The 18,201-nt window shown below is 42.5% G+C and overlaps 1 protein-coding gene across 2 annotated transcripts; it reads right to left on the reverse strand.

Annotated features, from left to right (window-relative positions):
- Window positions 1–1,007: 1,007 nt before the first annotated feature.
- On the reverse strand, window positions 1,008–16,052 carry HPCAL4 (hippocalcin like 4). 2 transcript variants are annotated; one of them, XM_030218905.1, is made up of 3 exons: window positions 15,891–16,052; window positions 7,837–8,052; window positions 1,008–1,272 (listed from the first exon to the last, which is right to left on the reverse strand). In XM_030218905.1, the coding sequence occupies exons 1-3, from the start codon at window positions 16,050–16,052 to the stop codon at window positions 1,075–1,077; spliced, it is 576 nt and encodes a 191-aa protein (XP_030074765.1). In that variant the 3' UTR covers window positions 1,008–1,074. The 2 variants fall into 2 exon arrangements, with proteins under 2 accessions (XP_030074765.1, XP_030074766.1); XM_030218906.1 differs by lacking the exon at window positions 7,837–8,052.
- Window positions 16,053–18,201: the final 2,149 nt, after the last annotated feature.

An 18,201-nucleotide genomic window follows, 5' to 3' on the forward strand; every position in this document is an offset into this window, starting at 1 on the left:
TAAAAAAAAACTTTTTAAATATTTTTTGCCAGCCTCAAATGTCATACCCAGCTCCATGACAGCAGTATGCAGGTCCCTGGAGCAGTTTTAGTGGGTGCAGTGCACTTCAGGCAGGCGGACCCAGGCCCATCCCCCCCTACCTGTTACACCTGTGGTGGTAAATGTGAGCCCTTCAAAACCCACCAGAAACCCACTGTACCCACATCTAGGTGCCCCCCTTCACCCCTTAGGGCTATGGTAGTGGTGTACAGTTGTGGGGAGTGGGGTTTGCGGGGGGGGGGGGGGTTGGGGGGCTCAGCACACAATTTCTGAAGTCGCTGCAGTGCCCCCTAGGGTGCCCGGTTGATGTACTGGCATGTCAGGGGGACCAGTGCACTACGAATGCTGGCACCTCCCACGACCAAATGGCTTGGATTTGGTCGTTTCTGAGATGGGCATCCTCGGTTTCCATTATCGCTGAAAATCGGGGATGACCATGTCTAAGGTTGACCTAAATTTTGCGATTTGGGCGTCCCCGACCGTATTATCGAAACGAAAGATGGACACCCATCTTGTTTCAATAATACGGGTTTCCCCGCCCCTTCGCCGGGACGTCCTGTGAGGACGTCCTCAGGAAAACTTGGGCGCCCCTTTTGTTTATGTCCCTCCACGTTTCTCACCATTCCTGCTACTGAACAGAGGAAGAAATCTATTTCTTTTCCCATCATTCAGCTGCGGATACCGCTTACTTTTTGACATTTCGAGATGGGTAGGTAGAAGTGGATCAACTGCAGCTCCCTCTGGCTTCAGGAATCAGATTGGGATATGGGGTACATGAGATATGAGGAGTTGTGACATGTGTTATGGTATACTTTGGCTGAGAGTATGGGGTAGGGGGTCCAGTTTTGGGACGTGGGGTACATGAGGGGTTTTGACATGTGTTACTGTTTACTTTGGCTGAGAGTATGTGGTTTGGGGATGTGGGGTACATGATGTGTACAGAGTGTTAAGAAACATTTTGCCCAGGTTCTAAATATAAGACACGTGACTTGTAAGGGCTGTACTCCGACAGGATTCTTAGCAAGTACATTGCGTCTACTTTTGCATATCACACTGCAGAAGGAGGACGATAGAGGGGTCGCTCTTTGCTGCTTCTTTGAACTCCTCTAGAGTGATTTGATCATCTCTGTCTTTATCCATCTTGGTGAAGATCTTATCAACACGTTGCTGAGGTGTCAGTCCATCCTGATTCACTTTGGTCATGATCCCTGTTCCCACCATCTTGTAAATTGCCTGGAGAGAGGATGCAGTGAGTTGGTACAGCAGCATATGTACATGTGAGATGAAGAAGAGAAAGAAGGAAAGAGACAGAAAATAAAACGTCATCATTACTAGAGAGAAAGTAAATCTACATGAGATCTCTTTCTAAGGACTCCGACTCATGATTTCTCTAGTACACTGTACCAACCTGCGGTGTATCACTGGCATGCACAGGAGCTTACACTAATGGGAAATATTTTAATTAGGAGTCAGCTAGTTACCATCCTACCATCTGAGGCTTTCAGCTCCAAAAAATACAAGCAAGATACATATTTTAAATTTGCTGTGTAGTAAATAAAGAGAAAATTGCTAATCGGAGATCTGTTGCCCATCCCAGTGAATTTTCAAACACAAGGGCTGTGTGCACTGCAAGTCATGGTAAAAATGTTAATATGCAGGGACAGTGGAACACCTTTTTGGTTGGACGGTTCTAACAAATCAATCTCTGGTCCCACCCCTGAGCTTCCTAATTGCTGATGCTGTGTTCAACAAAATATAGGTAGGGTCATGGTGCCAAAGGTCAACCCCATTCTACATATACACTAAACATTGCCATGAGGACGATAATCTCACATTAGGAAAGAAAACAACCAGCTCAGTATTCAAAAGCAGTTTTGTGTCCAGCACTGTGTAATGACTGCAAAACTAGCATTTTCTTAAAAATATTAGAGGCCAGATAACAGATACATTTTGTATAGACAACTCAACAGCCATCATGAATCCATATAGCAGCTAGATTCGGCTACAATCCAGATACATGTGCCCATTTAGGTCAGAGGTCCCCAAACTGTAGCCCTTTGGAGCAGAGTTTTCTGGCCCTCCATCAGATCTGGCCCACAGAGAAGGATTTCGGTTTTTTTTTTTTTGTTTTTCTCATTTTTTTTGCACATGAACTGCTACTGGCCTCATTCTCTTCCTTCCTGACTCCTACTACATAAGGATTTCAGCCAGCAGCCCAGCCTCTCTCTCATGGTCCTTCCTCAGATTCTTCTCCTCTCCCTCTGCCCCAAAAGTAGCAACGGCCTCAGGTATAAGACAAGAAACTGATAGGGCTGGGAATAGTGACTATCTGCTGCACGACTAATATTCCGCCAGTGTCGTTATGCTCATATTAGCCCTCTCCTCAAGTCACTTCACTGGCTTCCTATCCGTTTCCGCATACAGTTCAAACTCCTCTTATTGACCTATAAGTGCATTCACTCTGCAGCTCCTCAGTACCTCTCCACTCTCATCTCTCCCTACAATTCTCCCCGGGAACTCCGTTCATTGGGTAAATCTCTCTTATCCACCGCTAACTCCAGACTCCATTCCTTTTATCTTGCTGCATCATATGCCTGGAATAGACTTCCTGAGCCAGTACGTCAAGCTCCATCTCTGGCCGTCTTCAAATCTAAGCTAAAAGCCCACCTTTTTGATGCTGCTTTTAACTCCTAACCCTTATTCACTTGTTCAGAACCCTTATTTTATCATCCTCACTTTAATTTTCCCTTATCTCTTGTTTGTCCTGTTTGTCTGTCCTAATTAGATTGTAAGCTCTGTCAAGCAGGGACTGTCTCTTCATGTTCAAGTGTACAGCGCTGCGTACGTCCGGTAGCGCTATAGAAATGATAAGTAGTAGTAGTAGTATCTTCAGAGCCTGGAACAGTTGCTTAAAGTGAATCTGCCATAATGTCTCATGACTGCAGCTTAGCCCTGGCTCTCACCAGTCACACCTGGGCATCATTCCTAACAGGAAAGTGGATGCTTACCATTCTTAATTCAGGTCTTGGGGGGGGGGGGGTTATATTTGTCTCCCTGCTCCAGGGCTGTAGGACAGGGTATGGATGTTGCTTCTCCCTGCTCTCTGTGATGCAGGACAAGGGCAGGGCTGGGTAAGGAAGGAGCTGAGAAGGTAAGAAAGGTGAGGGAGTAAGAGGGGGGTAAGAGGAGAGGGTGCAAAAGAGGGGATTGAGATGACAGGGGAGGGGTGAAGGCAGGAAGTGAGAGGAGAAGAAGGGGAAAGAGAATGGAAAGTGTATGGGGTGTGAGTGGGAGAAAGTGCAACCTACACTCTCCTCACCCTGCCATCCAACCACCTCCTACTCAATTAGCATTTGAAATCTTTGAAAGGGCCAGACATAGTCCTTTCTCTCCACTCTCTCCCTTTAGTAAATTCTTCTCCAAGTGGGACCCCCATTCCTGCCTGGCCCTGACATGCCCTATGTAGCTCTTCCTGTGAAAAGTTTAGGGACCCTTGGTTTAGGTGGACCACACACCTATGTAAATGGATATGTCTGGCCTGAGGGTATCTGAGGCTCTAGCAAAGGTTCAGCCATCTCCCCTTCCCTATCCCCTCCCCATAATCCATCGTGCCCCCTTTCCTCCCCCCCCCCCCCCCCCATAATCCATCATGCCTCCTTCCCTTCCTCTCCATAGTCCAATATCTCACGATCTTTACTGCCCCAAAATTCAACACTTGTTTCTGTATTTCTGCCACCCCTCCCCTTCTCCCCCTTTTGCCCATTCCCCCTTTTAAATGTTCTTTATCTTTTCTCTCCACGTGTCCCTCTCTGGAACTGTATTTGGTATGACAGATTATTTTTTTCCTATTAAAATCTGTAGTTTCTTTCCATTTTAAACTGTTTTGATTTATGTAAACCACCAATATCTGCTAGCTAGCCATGGCGGTATAGGAAATCTAATAAACTATAACATCTCCCCCTGCTACTCCAACATCTCCTCCCTTTACCCCCACCCCAGGTGTACAGCATCTCCCCATCCCTTTCCTATCTCCATCAAGATCAGTATCTCTCCTCCCCTTCTCTACCCCCCCCAACCAGGTGTCCGGCATCTCTCTCCTTCCATATCCCTCCACAATGTGTTCGACATATCCCCCTTCTCTCTTCCCTGCCCCCTATCAATACCACACTATATTCCGAGCACAATGTGGAGCCTTTGAGCATCCCTATGCACTGAAGGCTTGCCACCCTCTCTGACCCAAACTTTCTGTTGGAGGGGACAGGATGTGGAAGGCTTTGTGTGTGGACACTCAAAGGTCCATTGCTGCTCTATCACTGATTTTCAGGTTGTTGCTGTCCTGGGTGAATGCTTAGTTTGCATAGTGGAAGGGCCAATATTGAGCACAGAGGTAACCAGATAAACCATCCACGTTTCTTTCTGCAGTGGCTGTGCCTTTGAATCTTTGATACCATCATATGTGGCTTGCATTTAAAAGTTAGTTTAAATGAAAAACATGTGAAGAAGAAACAGGTGGAAATGTCTGTTGCTACTTTGTAGTGAAAGTACTTGTCAGTTTGAAAACTGATGCAAAGTTTATAGTTAAAATTAGCTGCAGACTTTATTCCAGTGTGGACAGTTTAAAAATTGTATCTTAGGGGACACTTCTAACGTAAAAACCATTAAATTCCATCTCAGTGCTATTCTGTAAATACAACCCATGGTGTGTATTTTACACGTGGGTGTACACAGGGGTAAAGTTTGAGTAACATGTGGGTGGGACTTTAAATTATGTGTGTATCCTCAGAACTTAGGTGCTTCCTCCTAACCTCTAGGCATGTAGTTTTGCAGTTATGAAAGTATTTCATAAAGGAAAGAGGCCTCTCTGCTCTGTCCTCCGGATGCCCAGTTATAGAATTACCCCTGTAACCTATACACTAGCCCTATTTTGCAAATACCCTCTTAACTTACTAAGTGTGGATTTGCAAGGGGGCAAATATAGGGGTGGAGCATGGGCAGAACATAAACAGGGTGTCCACTTACACACATAACTCACAAAATACTATAAGTCAGATGCATTCCTGCCACATTTAGCCACCCAAACTTACATCTCCTCTACAGTTGGTTACATTAGTATTTTCTATAACAAAATCTAAACATTAGGTGCACTGATACAAGGTTACATTAGTATTCTATAATAGAACTTTCATGAAAGACGTGCTGACACCGGGTTACAGTTGTGTTCTGTAATGGAACTTGGGTGCTTAGCCTTTGTTATGGAGTATGCTCTTATACTACTACTACTACTACTACTACTACTACTATTTAGCATTTTTATAGCGCTACAAAGCGTATGCAGCGCTGCACAAACATAGAAGAAAGACAGTCCCTGCTCAAAGAGCTGTAAAATGAAGAATTATAAATAAATGATTAAAAAAAATAATAATAACATAAAATAAAATAAAATATGCATACTTGTTGCTTGATCTGTCCTTGCTATTTTTGGAGTAGCAACCCAACAAAACAATACACAGTCCACAACCCCAAAACAGCAGAGATGACCAAAGAAACAAGAACAAAAATGGTGTACAAGTGTCCTTTAATATAAATGTCCTTAAGTACAATCTTCAATAAAAATAATTTGTATATCCACTCGACTCGACACAGGCCATGTTTCGACTATATGGCCTGCATCAGGAATCTGAGGATACTATGAGCATCAAAGAGCATAAGGCAACATCCAAACAGCTCTCGTAAAAAGAGCGTAATAAAAACAGCAGCCTTCATGGACTTCTTCACACTCTAAAAACTCAGCCTTCAAACCTTGCTAATATCACCTCGGCATTTATGCGAGCTGTAAACAGCAATCTAAAAGAACTACTGGAGTATCATCTAACCACCACTAAGTTTTGTTTTGATGCTATCCTCTGTCCATATAGGGATCTTTTGTGTTTATTCTATGGATTTTTGAATTACATCACCATTTCCATCTTCACCACTTTCCTTGGGAGGACATTTCAGGCATCCACCACTCTCTTCATAAAAAAGTATTTCTTGATCTTACTCCTAAGTTGACTACCCCATAACCTCAATTCATGTCCTCTAGTTCTACCACTTCCCCGTCTCTGGCAAAGATTTGTTTGTAAATTAATACTTTTCAATTATTTAAATGTCTGTATCATAAAATATGTCTATCATGTTATCCTGATCTCTAGATCTTTCATCCATTTTCGACCTTGTCAGCCATAACACACTTCTTTTGAAGGTGGCCGATCTTAACATCTCTGGCACCTATTTTTCCTAGTTCCATTCTTACCTTACTAACCATTCTTTCATAGTTCACCACTCCACTGTCACTTCTGCCCCCTGGCCCTTGCTGTCTGGAGTTCTAAAAGGTTCAATTGTAGGTCCAATACTCTTCAAAATCTTTATTGCCCCTTTAACCCTTCTGCTTCAGTCTTTTCTTTATTGTATCTATCTAGCTTATATTCCTCTTGACTCTTATTCACCTTCAACTTTTATTGCCTCATCTTCTAAATTGGAGGTTGCTGCTAACTGGCTCAGAGAACAAACTAAAACTCAACATAGTGAAGCCTGAATTCCTGATTTTCTCTCTTCCTTCTAGAACTTGTGTTAAGATTCTGGGCATTAGGCTCGACCAGGAGCTTTCCTTTCATCCACATATATCCCAAGTTGTATCTTGCTGTTTTACACTGTGGTAGATCATGCTTCCTTCTCAAGCCATCTTCTCTCTGTATCTTGTTGCTGGCACTGGTTCTCTCTAAACTCGATTACTGCAACTCCTTCTTAATTGGTCTCCTCAATCTTGAGATTCACACCACAGTGAAAAAATGTTTGATCACATTATCCCTCTTTTAAAAATCTTTTACAAGGTTCCTTTACAAGGTTCTTATTTTCACCCATCAGATTCAGTCTTCAGGGCTTCACTATTTCTTGCTATTCTTCTCCTACCCTATACTGCTCAAAGAGCTCCAGTCAACATCATCTTGTAGTCAGTCCCTTCTTATCACCAGATTCATTGGGAGGCTATACATCACTGTTGCTTTAGTGTTTCTGCCCCTGTTCTTTGGAACAGCATTACTGTAGCTCAGATTGGAGCTATCCCTTTCCAATTTCAAATCATAACCGATGGCTTTCTGCTTCTCGGCAGCTTATCCATCACCATTAGATTGACGTTTCCTTGACTTGCTTTCAGAGTACTGCAGTGATGATGACAGATGACCCCCCACCCCGATGATCTTTCCCACCTCAACCTTCCCTTTATGTACTATTGTATTCTCTCCTGCCCTCCTTTCCTCGTAACATAGTAGATGATGGCAGATAAAGACTTGTACAGTTCATCCAGTCTGTAAAACAAGATAAGATTGTTCTCCTCTTGTTCTCCATGGTTGTTTGTCCTTTTTTGCAAGTGTGGCTGTCTTCTCTTTCTCCTCAATGTTATTCTATTACTATGTAAACAACTGGAATCCTAGAAGAGATGAAGGGGGTGGGGATGATCAGATATTTCAGCAGCAGCATGCTGGTGATGGCATCTTGTGGTTGGACATTGAGGGGGAGGGGTACTTGGTGTTAAATATGAGATCTTGTACTCTACGTCTCATCTTTAAGAATGCTCTCCTCAGCCTGTGCGTGTGAGCTTATGCCCCACTGTTTGTCTGTCTAAGGGAAAGGGGATGAGATTTGATATACTGCCTTTCTGTGGTTACAATTAAAGTGGTTTACATATTATATACAGGTATTTCTTTAGCCCTGTATTACAGGCACCTAATGTGTGACTCTAGATGAATGGGTTCCCCTTACCTCAATAATCTCCAGCATCTCCACACGGGTGATCTTGCCATCTCCATCTAGATCGTACATCTCGAAGGCCCAGTTCAATTTCTGTTCAAAGCTTCCCCGAGAGGTGACGGACAGAGCACAAATGAATTCCCTGAAGTCAATGGTGCCATCACCATTCTTGTCAAACGTGCGGAAAGCATGTTGTGCAAACTTGGAAGCATCTCCGTATGGGAAAAACTGTAACAGGCGAGAAAAGAAGGGACAGAGCTGGAAGATTTGGATAGAAAGTTGGAGGCAGTTCTCCTTTCAAGGCAGCTTCCAAGGAAGGATTCTCTTTCTAATTCTGAAGTTGCCTTTGCTTTTCTTGGGTGAAGGTATAAATTAATCACTAAGGGGGAGAGTTATTGAGGTCTGGTAAAAGTTGGGCTTTTACTACACCTTAGCTCACCGTGGGAGTCGCTAACTGTGGTATATCAGTGACTCCCATGATCAATCTCACAAGCAGCATTATTCAAACCACCTGGGAGCACTGAGAATCAACCCTACAGCCTGATGCTCCCAGGCTGCATCTTAAAGGAGCCAGAAAATAACCATACTCTCCCCCTGCAAACACATCCCTCCTCCCCATCACATCTCCCCCAAACAGGCAGACTGACAGTGTATAATTGAAAAGCTATTGGCTTACAGTATTTCTTTGAGTCCATATTTACCACACGAGGGGCCCTATGAAGTTGTGGCTTGCATTAGTGACCTGAAATAGATTTAGGTTCACTTTATAGTTTATTGAGCACCGTGGTTATGTGATTAGGCCATATTTATTGTTCACAACACACACTGAGGCCTATGTACAGAAAAAATGTTAATTTAATAATAAAAATTTAATTTGATAATTCACTTGCTTTCGGATGCCCTGTTCTTCATATAGCACTATGATCTCTTTGGCAATTGGTCAGATTATTTATCACATTGAATACTGACTTACACATTTATATTTGCAGCTGCACTGAATACATGAATTTATGCCTGTGTTTAAATAAATACAATGACCCCCCCTCCCCTGCTGATTATCACCAACTATCTGACCCAGAAGCCAGACTGAATGTGCTCCGAAGGAACCCTCTAAAACATTTTTTTCATAAGGTCTTTGAAGTGGTACTTCTTTAAACTTATTCCACAGATCTAGTGTACTATTCTCCACAGAACAGAAAATAACATATAGCATTAAAAGAGATAATTCAATCAAACACCCACACCAAATACTTCAACCCTTCATAAATGTTAATCATTCTTATTCCACAGTGAAATAGTGAGAGAATAAGGAACTAGAGAATGAGATCCTCTTGATGGGAGGAAGCTACAATGTAGTTTTGGTTCTGATGAGCCATAATGGGAGAAATCCATAAGACACGTGCATGAAAAAGGATCTGCAAAATTCCTCACTGAAAACATGAGCGAGATGGGGTTGGTGGATTCTTGGCAAGACTGTAGGTCAAATGACAAGCACTACCTATTTCTCTACGCTCTGCGTGGGACCAATTTAAGTACAGACAGGAGGCAAAGGGGATACTTTGTGGTGAAACAGGGTGTATTGCAGTATCAGACCATGTACCTATCACATTAACAATGAAGTGGGGGTGTTAGAAGGTGTGAGAAGGTGGAAATGAAATGAGTCTCTAATTAACAGCCCAGAAATTTGCCTTCATCTAACTGCTAGAGTAGGAAGGCTCTTCAGATAATGATCAACCTGACTGGGAGAACAAATGACTGGGGAAGTGGGAAGGCTGTCAGCAAGGAGCATCTTATCCTCAAAAGAGAGAGCACAAATTCAGAATTAACCAATTAGCGGCTACAATTAAACTGTTTCTTCACAGATCATAGCAATTTAGCTGTGTTCATTCATGCCGTGGTGAGCAGCCGGTTAAATTACTGTGATTTATCTGAGACCCAGCTGCAGAACTTACAATTACTCCAAAACGCCTGAAATCTAGGAATTATCATCTAGAATTCCGAAAAAAAAAAACCCTAAAAACTCACCTGTTCAAGAAGAAATGCTCCACAGTATCTGACATAAACACCGAATAATGAAATATGGCATTTTAATCAGGAAACGGATAGTTCTCAACCCCAACCCATGATCACACCCTAACATTTTGTCTGAATCACCCCAACCTATTTACCGATACTTCTTTACTGTACTTGTCACTGTAATAGTACCCCTATACTGTATTTGTTCACACCGGAGTCTGTAACCTCCTCTCCGGAACTATGTAAGCCACTTTGAGCCTACTAATAAGTGGGAAAAGGTGGGAGACAAATGTAACAAATAAATAAAATATGGCTGCACAGCTAGAAATGGGAATACAGCAGTGCAAACATTTCATTCTGACACCACACAGACAGCGGAAGTGGGACTCACAGTTAAGATTTTCAGCATTACACGGGAATGTGCGTAGAGGGCTCACTGACATATTATGCAGATTGTTAGGTTAAATATGTTCCAGCCAGACTAATTCATTCGTCCAGTTGGGTGTCTTGAGGTCACTGTCCCTGACACAAAAAGGACCATTTCAGTTCAAGCACCATCTTTTTCCTGTTGTTTTATACTTGTAACTTTTTCAATCTGGTTTGATTTGAGAAAAACAAAATGTAAGATATTTGTTATATTTGTTATATTTGTTATTTGTTATACCGTTAAACGGTAACGGAATTCAAACATGAGTGGGATAAACATAAAGGAATCCTGATCAGGAGGAATGGATCCTCAGAAGCTTAGCTGAGATTGGGTGGTGGAGCCGGTGGTGGGAGGCGGGGCTGGTGGTTGGGAGGCGGGGATAGTGCGGGGCAGACTTATACGGTCTGTGCCGGGGCTTGTGGTTGGGAGGCGGGGAAAATGCTGGGCAGACTTATACGGTCTGTGCCCTGAAAATGGCAGATACAAATCAAGGTCAGGTATATATATAAAGAAGAACATATGAGTTTATCTTGTTGGGCAGACTGGATGGACCGTGCAGGTCTTTCTCTGCCGTCATCTACTACTATGCATTATATGAGTCAGATATTCAAAGGGAAATATCCAGACAATTGCAGCATCTATCTGCATATTTCCCTTAGCTGCAGCTATACAGGGATGTTCAGCGGTGTTATCCGAAAAGTGCCATCAAATATCTTTACAGACTACCTCGGCGATATCCAGAGCTAGAGCAGAACTGAAAGTTATTCAGTTAGCAGTAATAACTTCAACCGGAGAGCAGATAGAATACTCACCAGTCTCCGGATAACAGGCTGAATATCACCGCTCTCCACTCTCCAGATAGCAGACTGAATAGCGCCACTCTCTGGCTAACAGACTGAATAGCAATACAATTCTTTAGAATAATGGTGTTCACCACTCTCTCTGGATATTAAGCAGGTCTTTTACAAAAGCGCAGTAGCGTTTTTAGCAAGCGTTGATGACTAACACGCACTAAATACTAGAGACGCCCATAGGAATATATGGGCATCTTTAGTGTTTAGTGCACTCTTGTTTTTAGCGTGCACTAAAAATGCTAGCACACCTTCATAAAACGATGTGAAGCGTCTGTTTATGCTTTCCAAAAATACTAGGACTAGGGGTCATGCGGTGAAGCTACAATGTCGTAAATTTAAAACGAATTGGAGAAACTTTTTCTTCACTCAACGTGTAATTAAACTCTGTAATTCGTTGCCAGAGAATGTGGTAAAAGTGGTTAGCTTAGCGGAGTTTAAAAAAGGTTTGGATGGCTTCCTAAAGGAAAAGTCCATAGACTTGGGGAAAACCCCTCCCTGGGCACATAGACCGCTATTAAATGGACTTGGAAAAATTCCGCATTTTTAGGTATAACTTGTCTGGAATGTTTTTACGTTTGGGGAGCGTGCCAGGTGCCCTTGACCTGGATTGGCCACTGTCGGTGACAGGCTGCTGGGCTAGATGGACCTTTGGTCTTTCCCAGTATGGCACTACTTATGTACTTATGTACTAATATTGGGGGTACTCTAGCACCCACAGAGCCAGCTTCTATGGACCAAAGGTTCTGTTTGCAACAGTGCCTAATCCAGGTCACAAGTACCTGGCAAGATCCCAAAACAGTACAATACATTTTAAGCTGCTTATCCTATAAATAAGCAGTGGATTTTCCCAAGTCTATTTTAATAGTGACTTATAGAGTTTTCTTTTAGGAAGCTATCTAAACCTTTTTAAAAAACCCTGTTAAGATAACCGCTTTTCCCACATTCTCTGGCAACGAATTCTACAGTTTAATTACATTTTGAGTGAACAACTATTTTCTCCTATTTGTTTTAAATTTACTACTTTGTAGCTTAATTGCGTACCCCCTAGTCCTAGTATTTTTGGAAAGAGTAAACAAATGATTCATGTCTACCTGCTCCACTCCACTCATTTTATATACCTCTATCATATCTCCCCTCAGCCATCTTTTCTTCAAGCTGAAGAGCCCTAGCCACTTCAGCCTTTCCTCATAGGGAAATCATCCCATCCCCTTTATCATTTTTGTTGCCCTTCTCTGAACCTTTTCTAATTCCACTATATCTTTTTTGAGATGTGGTGACCAGAATTGAACACAGTATTCCAGGTGCGGTCAATAGGGGGGTTATAAATGTATTATAATGAAATTAAAATTAAATCACTGATGGATTATGGAAATGGAAGTGGAAGTAATGGAATAATTTAACTATTATCTTTATTATTATTAACTTCAACATGTCTGATGCAACAAATCATTCGCAAACACCTGCTGGACTGCAGACTTGGGAGATAATTCAATAAGGAACTTGAACATGTCCACATGGAGCCAGGCTCCAAAACTCAAGCTTTTGGGGAAAAGGAAGTGTTTTTTTCAGTACCAGAGGGGTGATGATAACTTTCCTTTATGAACACCTCCAAGGGTTATCCATAGCTTAGAAAAGATGTAGAGCTGCAGTATATATCTACCTTGGGGAAAATTCACATTACAGAATATCTGGGTACATTTAAGGAACTCTCTAACCACACCAAGAGCATGCTTCCCTTTCTCTTCACAGCACCCTGCAACATACACATATACAGAAAATAGTGCCTTTTCTAAAATGTATAACCTGATTTTCACATCTAATAAAGCTGCCATTTTACACATGTAAACATCTTTCTAAACTAGCCTGCTAGACACATAAATTGTAACTCCAACCCTGTTCCAGGAACACCTGAATAAACAGTGCTCAAATTAACACCTAGACCAAAGGAAAGACAAGCTTGTGCATGCACACACCTGATTTATAAAGCACATGCTGTGATGGGGTAGAATAGAATTTTATTTATATACCTCCTTTATCCAAGGCAGAGATACAAAAAAAGAAACACACAATAAAAAAACAAACAAGAACAACTTAAAAACAGTAAAAAAAACAAAAAAAAAACAAAAAAAAAACAAAAGAAGCGGCAGTAAATCAGCCCAAGATAAGTCATAAAAGTCCATAAGACAGTAGAGTCAAGAAGGCATAAAAAATGCCAACAATACACATAGTCTATCTACCCTCCAATACCATAGACAAGCCTGACTTCTTAATAAAAGCAAAAAAAAAAAGTCTTCATATTATGTTCACCATGCAGTAGTCCCAGTTCTTGCTAACCTGTACACTCAGGGTGATTTTCCAAGATCCATCTTTTCTTACTTTAGTCTAGTTGAATAACTTTCCTGCTGTTAATCCCAAATTAGGCTGGTTAGTTCTGGAGCTTCCTTGCTCCGCTATGTTAAGACAAACAAACTTGGTTAGAGTTTGGGGTTTTCTGCATACAAAAGGCTTATGCAAACTAGCCCTCTCTTAGGGTCCTCTAAGCAGTTCTGTGGTGGGGGGGGGGGGGGGAGCGAGGAATTCCTTCTTATAGCACTTCTTCATAAAGTAACTGACCCTTTTTAATGGGTAGCAGAGCATTAGGAAGTTGTTTGGATTAAGTATAGTTCATATGCCCAGAACTTCAGGGGGAGAGGAGGGAAGGAGGAGGAAGAGGTGCCAGTTGCCCAGGTCCAGAAGTGGCTATTCTCTTCCCTATCTAGCCCAGCTGAGCTTCTGTTGACCTCTTGACAGACTCATGTCCCTCAACCTCCTACATGCAGTCCCCAAGAGTCCTGGTTTATGAGCCTTGTTAAACCTTCTTTTTTTCCAGCAGGGTGGGGGATGAGCAGAAACTCTGCTGCACCAACAGCTGTGTGAATTACATGGGATGCATATATCTTTCTTTGCTTTTTTGCACCTTCCCTTGGACCTACTCCTGATCTTCTTTCTGAAGCTGCTTGCTAGCATTAGGTTTTGAGTGGTAAAGGCACCTTTGTTTCCTGAGCATTGTAGGGAATAGGAAATTAGCTCCTTTTGACTACATGCAATTGCGCTATCCTTCAGCATGCTCATTGTTTCTCACGCTAGAGCCCTCTGAACATTCTGCACTAGAAAATGCAAGCGCTAGTCCTGCGCTAATGGCCTCTAACGCCCACATTTGCTTCTGAGTATCAGGGCCTGAGTGTCTTAATATCCCCAGATCTTACGCCAGGCAACCACATCACTTTACAAAGATCCTTTGTAACAGAGAAAGCAAGTCTGCAGTTCCCATGCATGGAGTACACAGGGCCACAAGAGGGCAGCAGAGGGCTTAGTTACAATTTCCATGCGAGCGCATAGTTGGGCTTTGATCAAATGCCAAGGCCTGGACTAATAAAACAGAACTGTGTGTCCTATTATTGTATAGTTGCTCCTGCATGAGGGCAGCTCCTAAGATGGTCAGTGGTCTTCATCATAGAGCATATGGGGACAGATGTAAAGCTCTCAGTATGTATATCATGGAAGAAAGGCAAGAGAGGGAAGATATGATTGAGATGTTTAAATACTTACTTGGCATAAATGCACAGGAGGCGACTCTTTCAATTGAAAGGAAGCTCTGGAATGATGGGGGCACAAGATGAAGGTGAAAGGGAATAAGCCAAAGAATTACTTCTTTATGGAAAAGGTGGTGAATTGCTCCCAGTGGAGGTGGAGGATACAAAAACTATAACGAAATTCAAGAAAGCACAGGACAGGAACATAGAATCTCTAAGGGAGAAGAAGGGATACTAGATGTTATGAATGGGCAGAATGGATGGGCCACATGGTCTTTATCTGCCTTATTTTCTCTGTTTCTGTAGACAGGGCCGGTCTTAGCAAGTGCGGGGCCCAGTGCAGACCAATTTGGTGGGGCCCTTCCTAGCCCTGCCCTAGCTCCGCCCCCACCCTAGCTCCACCCCATTGATAAGATTATTCCATTTTTAGAATTTTTTTTTATTTATGAAATTTCAAATAAAGACAAATGAAGCTAAACTTGTACAAAAAAAGTGATTGAAATAATAAGCGCAATGCTATCATGAAACCTCCCCTCCCCAGAAGTGGGGTGGCGCGGGGCCCCCTTAGGCGTGGGGCCCTATGCGGGCGCCTTGGTCGCCTCTGCCTAAGACCGGCCCTGTCTGTGGACATAGGATCTCAAAGGGAGAGGAGGGGATAATAGAGGTTAGTTGATGGCATGGATGGGCAGCCATCAGTTAGCTGATGAGGAAGCTCTTGACTAACTTGACGTCTTCTCAGGAGCACATTACCTTTACAGCTACTCTCTTGGTTATTTTTGTATGAAAGACAGGGATAATGTCCTTAAGTTGTCTTTGGAGCTTTGGGTGTTGCAACTGGGGTCTACTATCTTTCTCAAATTTCCATGTAAATGTTTAGCACATTATTAGGGGAATAAATTTATGTTTTTGTATTTTCTTTTTTTACCCTACTCAGCTGGAGGTTTTCCTGATGAATAAGCAATTGCTTTTACTATGTTTGGGTGGATCTGTGGTGTTTCATTTACAGTATGTATTGAGGGCCTGTATTATTATTATGGAAAGTTTTATTCCTAGTTTTGGGTGACTTTCTTTCTCTGTGATGAGGACTTGCTATTGTTTTTTTTCCCGTTTAATGTTTTTTTTCCATAGTTTCCTGACTGTATGCTGTATTTTGCCCCTTTCTTAAGTTCTGATACACACTTTGCCCATCCCCAGTACCTTGATGTAGAGTTGCTGGAACTCATGAAGATTGAGGATGCCAGTTGGACAGTCCTTCAGAAAGCCTTTGTACCACTGCTTGAGCTCTTGTTCGGTGAATTCAGTGCTTCTAACCAGGTCATCGAGCATTTCAGGTGCCAGTTTACTGTTCTGCTTCCCCATCTCGATACTGCAAACACTGCTGGAAAGATGAAATGATACTAACCTCATCAACAGAAAATTTAAAAAAAAAACTCTTACCCAACTCTTAAGTCGGTAGATATATCACAGAAGAAGATCAGACTCTGTGTCAAGATAAGGCAAACAGAGAGTTATCCCCCTTAGCTTGTCCTCTATACAGAAGGTACAGTCCCTGCACGGTGGTGGTGGTAGGAGGGGGGGAGATGGGACTTGATACACTGCCTTTCTGTGGCTTTTGCAACTATATTCAAAGCAGTTTACATAGTATATACAGGTGCTTATTTGTACCTGGGGCAATGGAGTGTTAAGAGACTTGCCCAGAGTCACAAGGAGCTGCAGTGGGAATCAAACCCAGTTCCCCAGGATCAAAGTCTGGTGCAATAACCGCTAGGCTACTTCTCCCTCCCCTCCTTGGTATTCTGGAATCTTGACATTCTTTGGGATTCTGCATGGAATGTTGCTACTCTTTCAGATTGTGCATGGAATCTTGTTAATGGGACTTGATATACCACCTTTCTATGGTTTTTTTTTTTTGCAACTACATCCAAAGGTCCGCTACCTTAACCACTAGGCTACTCCTAGTGATTAATGGAGATTAGAGGACAGTTGATTCATCAAAGAATAATATGTATAAGGGGTCAATATTCAATGAGGAGAGGCCCCTGGCCATATTAACTGGGCTCTGGCTGCCTGGCATAATCTGGGCAGAGTCGGGGCAGTGATATTCAGCTCTGGCACACCCACACCTAACTGGGCAGATAGGACTACATAAAAGCACATGTGGAGGAGGGGAAGACATCTTAAGATTGAAATCAGAGAGCAAAATATTGGAATGTTGGTTTAATCAGTGATAATGAATGTAACTATGCTGTGGCCATAATAAAACCACTTTTCAGATTACTGGTATGTTGTGATTTGCCAACTGCCCTGGTTGTGATGCAGTGTTCAATCATGACCTGCACAAAGTGGTAGGTTGTGGCTCTGGCCACCTTATTGAGAGACTGGATGAACCACGTAGGTCTTTATCTGCTCTCTTTTACCCACATAACTTCAATGCTGGTGCCGGAAATTGCCTGTCATTGACTATCTGGAACTACTTCAGCCATGAGTGTAATGATGGTGTTTTATGTGATTAAATTATGTTTGTTTTATTGTACTACTCCCAGATTTTTGGATGGGCGGATTATAAATTGTTGTAAATAAGTAAATAAATGTTGGCCAGAGGCTTTAAAACTACTGACTGCCGTGGTCTGAATATTGCCCAGTAAGCAAATGGAAACATCCTATGCTCTTCTTTTTTTTTTCTTTTCTATTTGTTTGCATTGAAAGTTCCCCCTTTTTCCTTCACCTTTCACATCAATTCTTTTCCTTTGACCTGACAGCTGGCTTGATCTAGGCAACTTGAGCCTCCATTTGCAACTCTTTATGGATTTATTCCCCTATTTTATGCCCATCATCCCTAGCCTGGTCAGTGCAGCAATGGTCCTGAGGCTGGTCATCATGCACCAGGGATGGGCTCCAAATAGACACACCAGATATCACTATTAATGAAGATCATGAACCCCTATACTCCAGGGTCTATAAATGCTTTCTCCACAGAAAACCCAGATTTCAGAAGGGCCTTTGGTAACTGAGTCAGGGATGCTCTGCATCACATGGACACTGAGCTGACCCACAAGATCTGCTTTATGCATGTTCTGCATTTACAGCAGTAAGAGGAGCTATTGCGAGAGCTGCATCCTGCTATACAGATAAGAGATTAAGGATGATTGACAAAGAAGATGCATTCCACGTATTTGCAAAGGTGGAAAAAAGAGAAAACGACAGCCAGCATGGCTAAAAGGTGAAGTCAAAGAGGCCATTACAGCCAAAAGACTGTCCTTCAAACAATGGAAAAAGGACCCAAATGAAGAAAATAAGAAGCAACAAAAGCACTGGCAAGTCAGATGCAAAGCAATAATGAAGAAGGCTAAAAGAGAACATGAAGAGAAACTTGCCGCAGAAGCTAAAACTCACAACAACAACTTTTTCAGGTACATCAGAAGCAGAAAGCCTGCGAGGGAATCCGTGGGACCATTAGATCACAAAGGAGCAAAAGGGGCGCTCAGGGAGGACAAGGTCATAGCGGAGA

Source organism: Microcaecilia unicolor, chromosome 11, assembly GCF_901765095.1.
Source record: "Microcaecilia unicolor chromosome 11, aMicUni1.1, whole genome shotgun sequence".
In the NCBI taxonomy this organism is placed as follows: domain Eukaryota; kingdom Metazoa; phylum Chordata; class Amphibia; order Gymnophiona; family Siphonopidae; genus Microcaecilia; species Microcaecilia unicolor.

Excerpts from the sequence above, each read along its gene's own strand:
- HPCAL4 (XM_030218905.1), bottom strand. The coding sequence starts at position 16,052 with ATGGGGAAGCAGAACAGTAAACTGGCACCTGAAATGCTCGATGACCTG. Across the intron at positions 8,053-15,890 it reads TCCAGCAACTCTACATCAAG|TTTTTCCCATACGGAGATGC; the intron begins GTACTGGGGATG and ends CGCCTGTTACAG. Across the intron at positions 1,273-7,836 it reads AGATGCTGGAGATTATTGAG|GCAATTTACAAGATGGTGGG; the intron begins GTAAGGGGAACC and ends TCCTCTCTCCAG.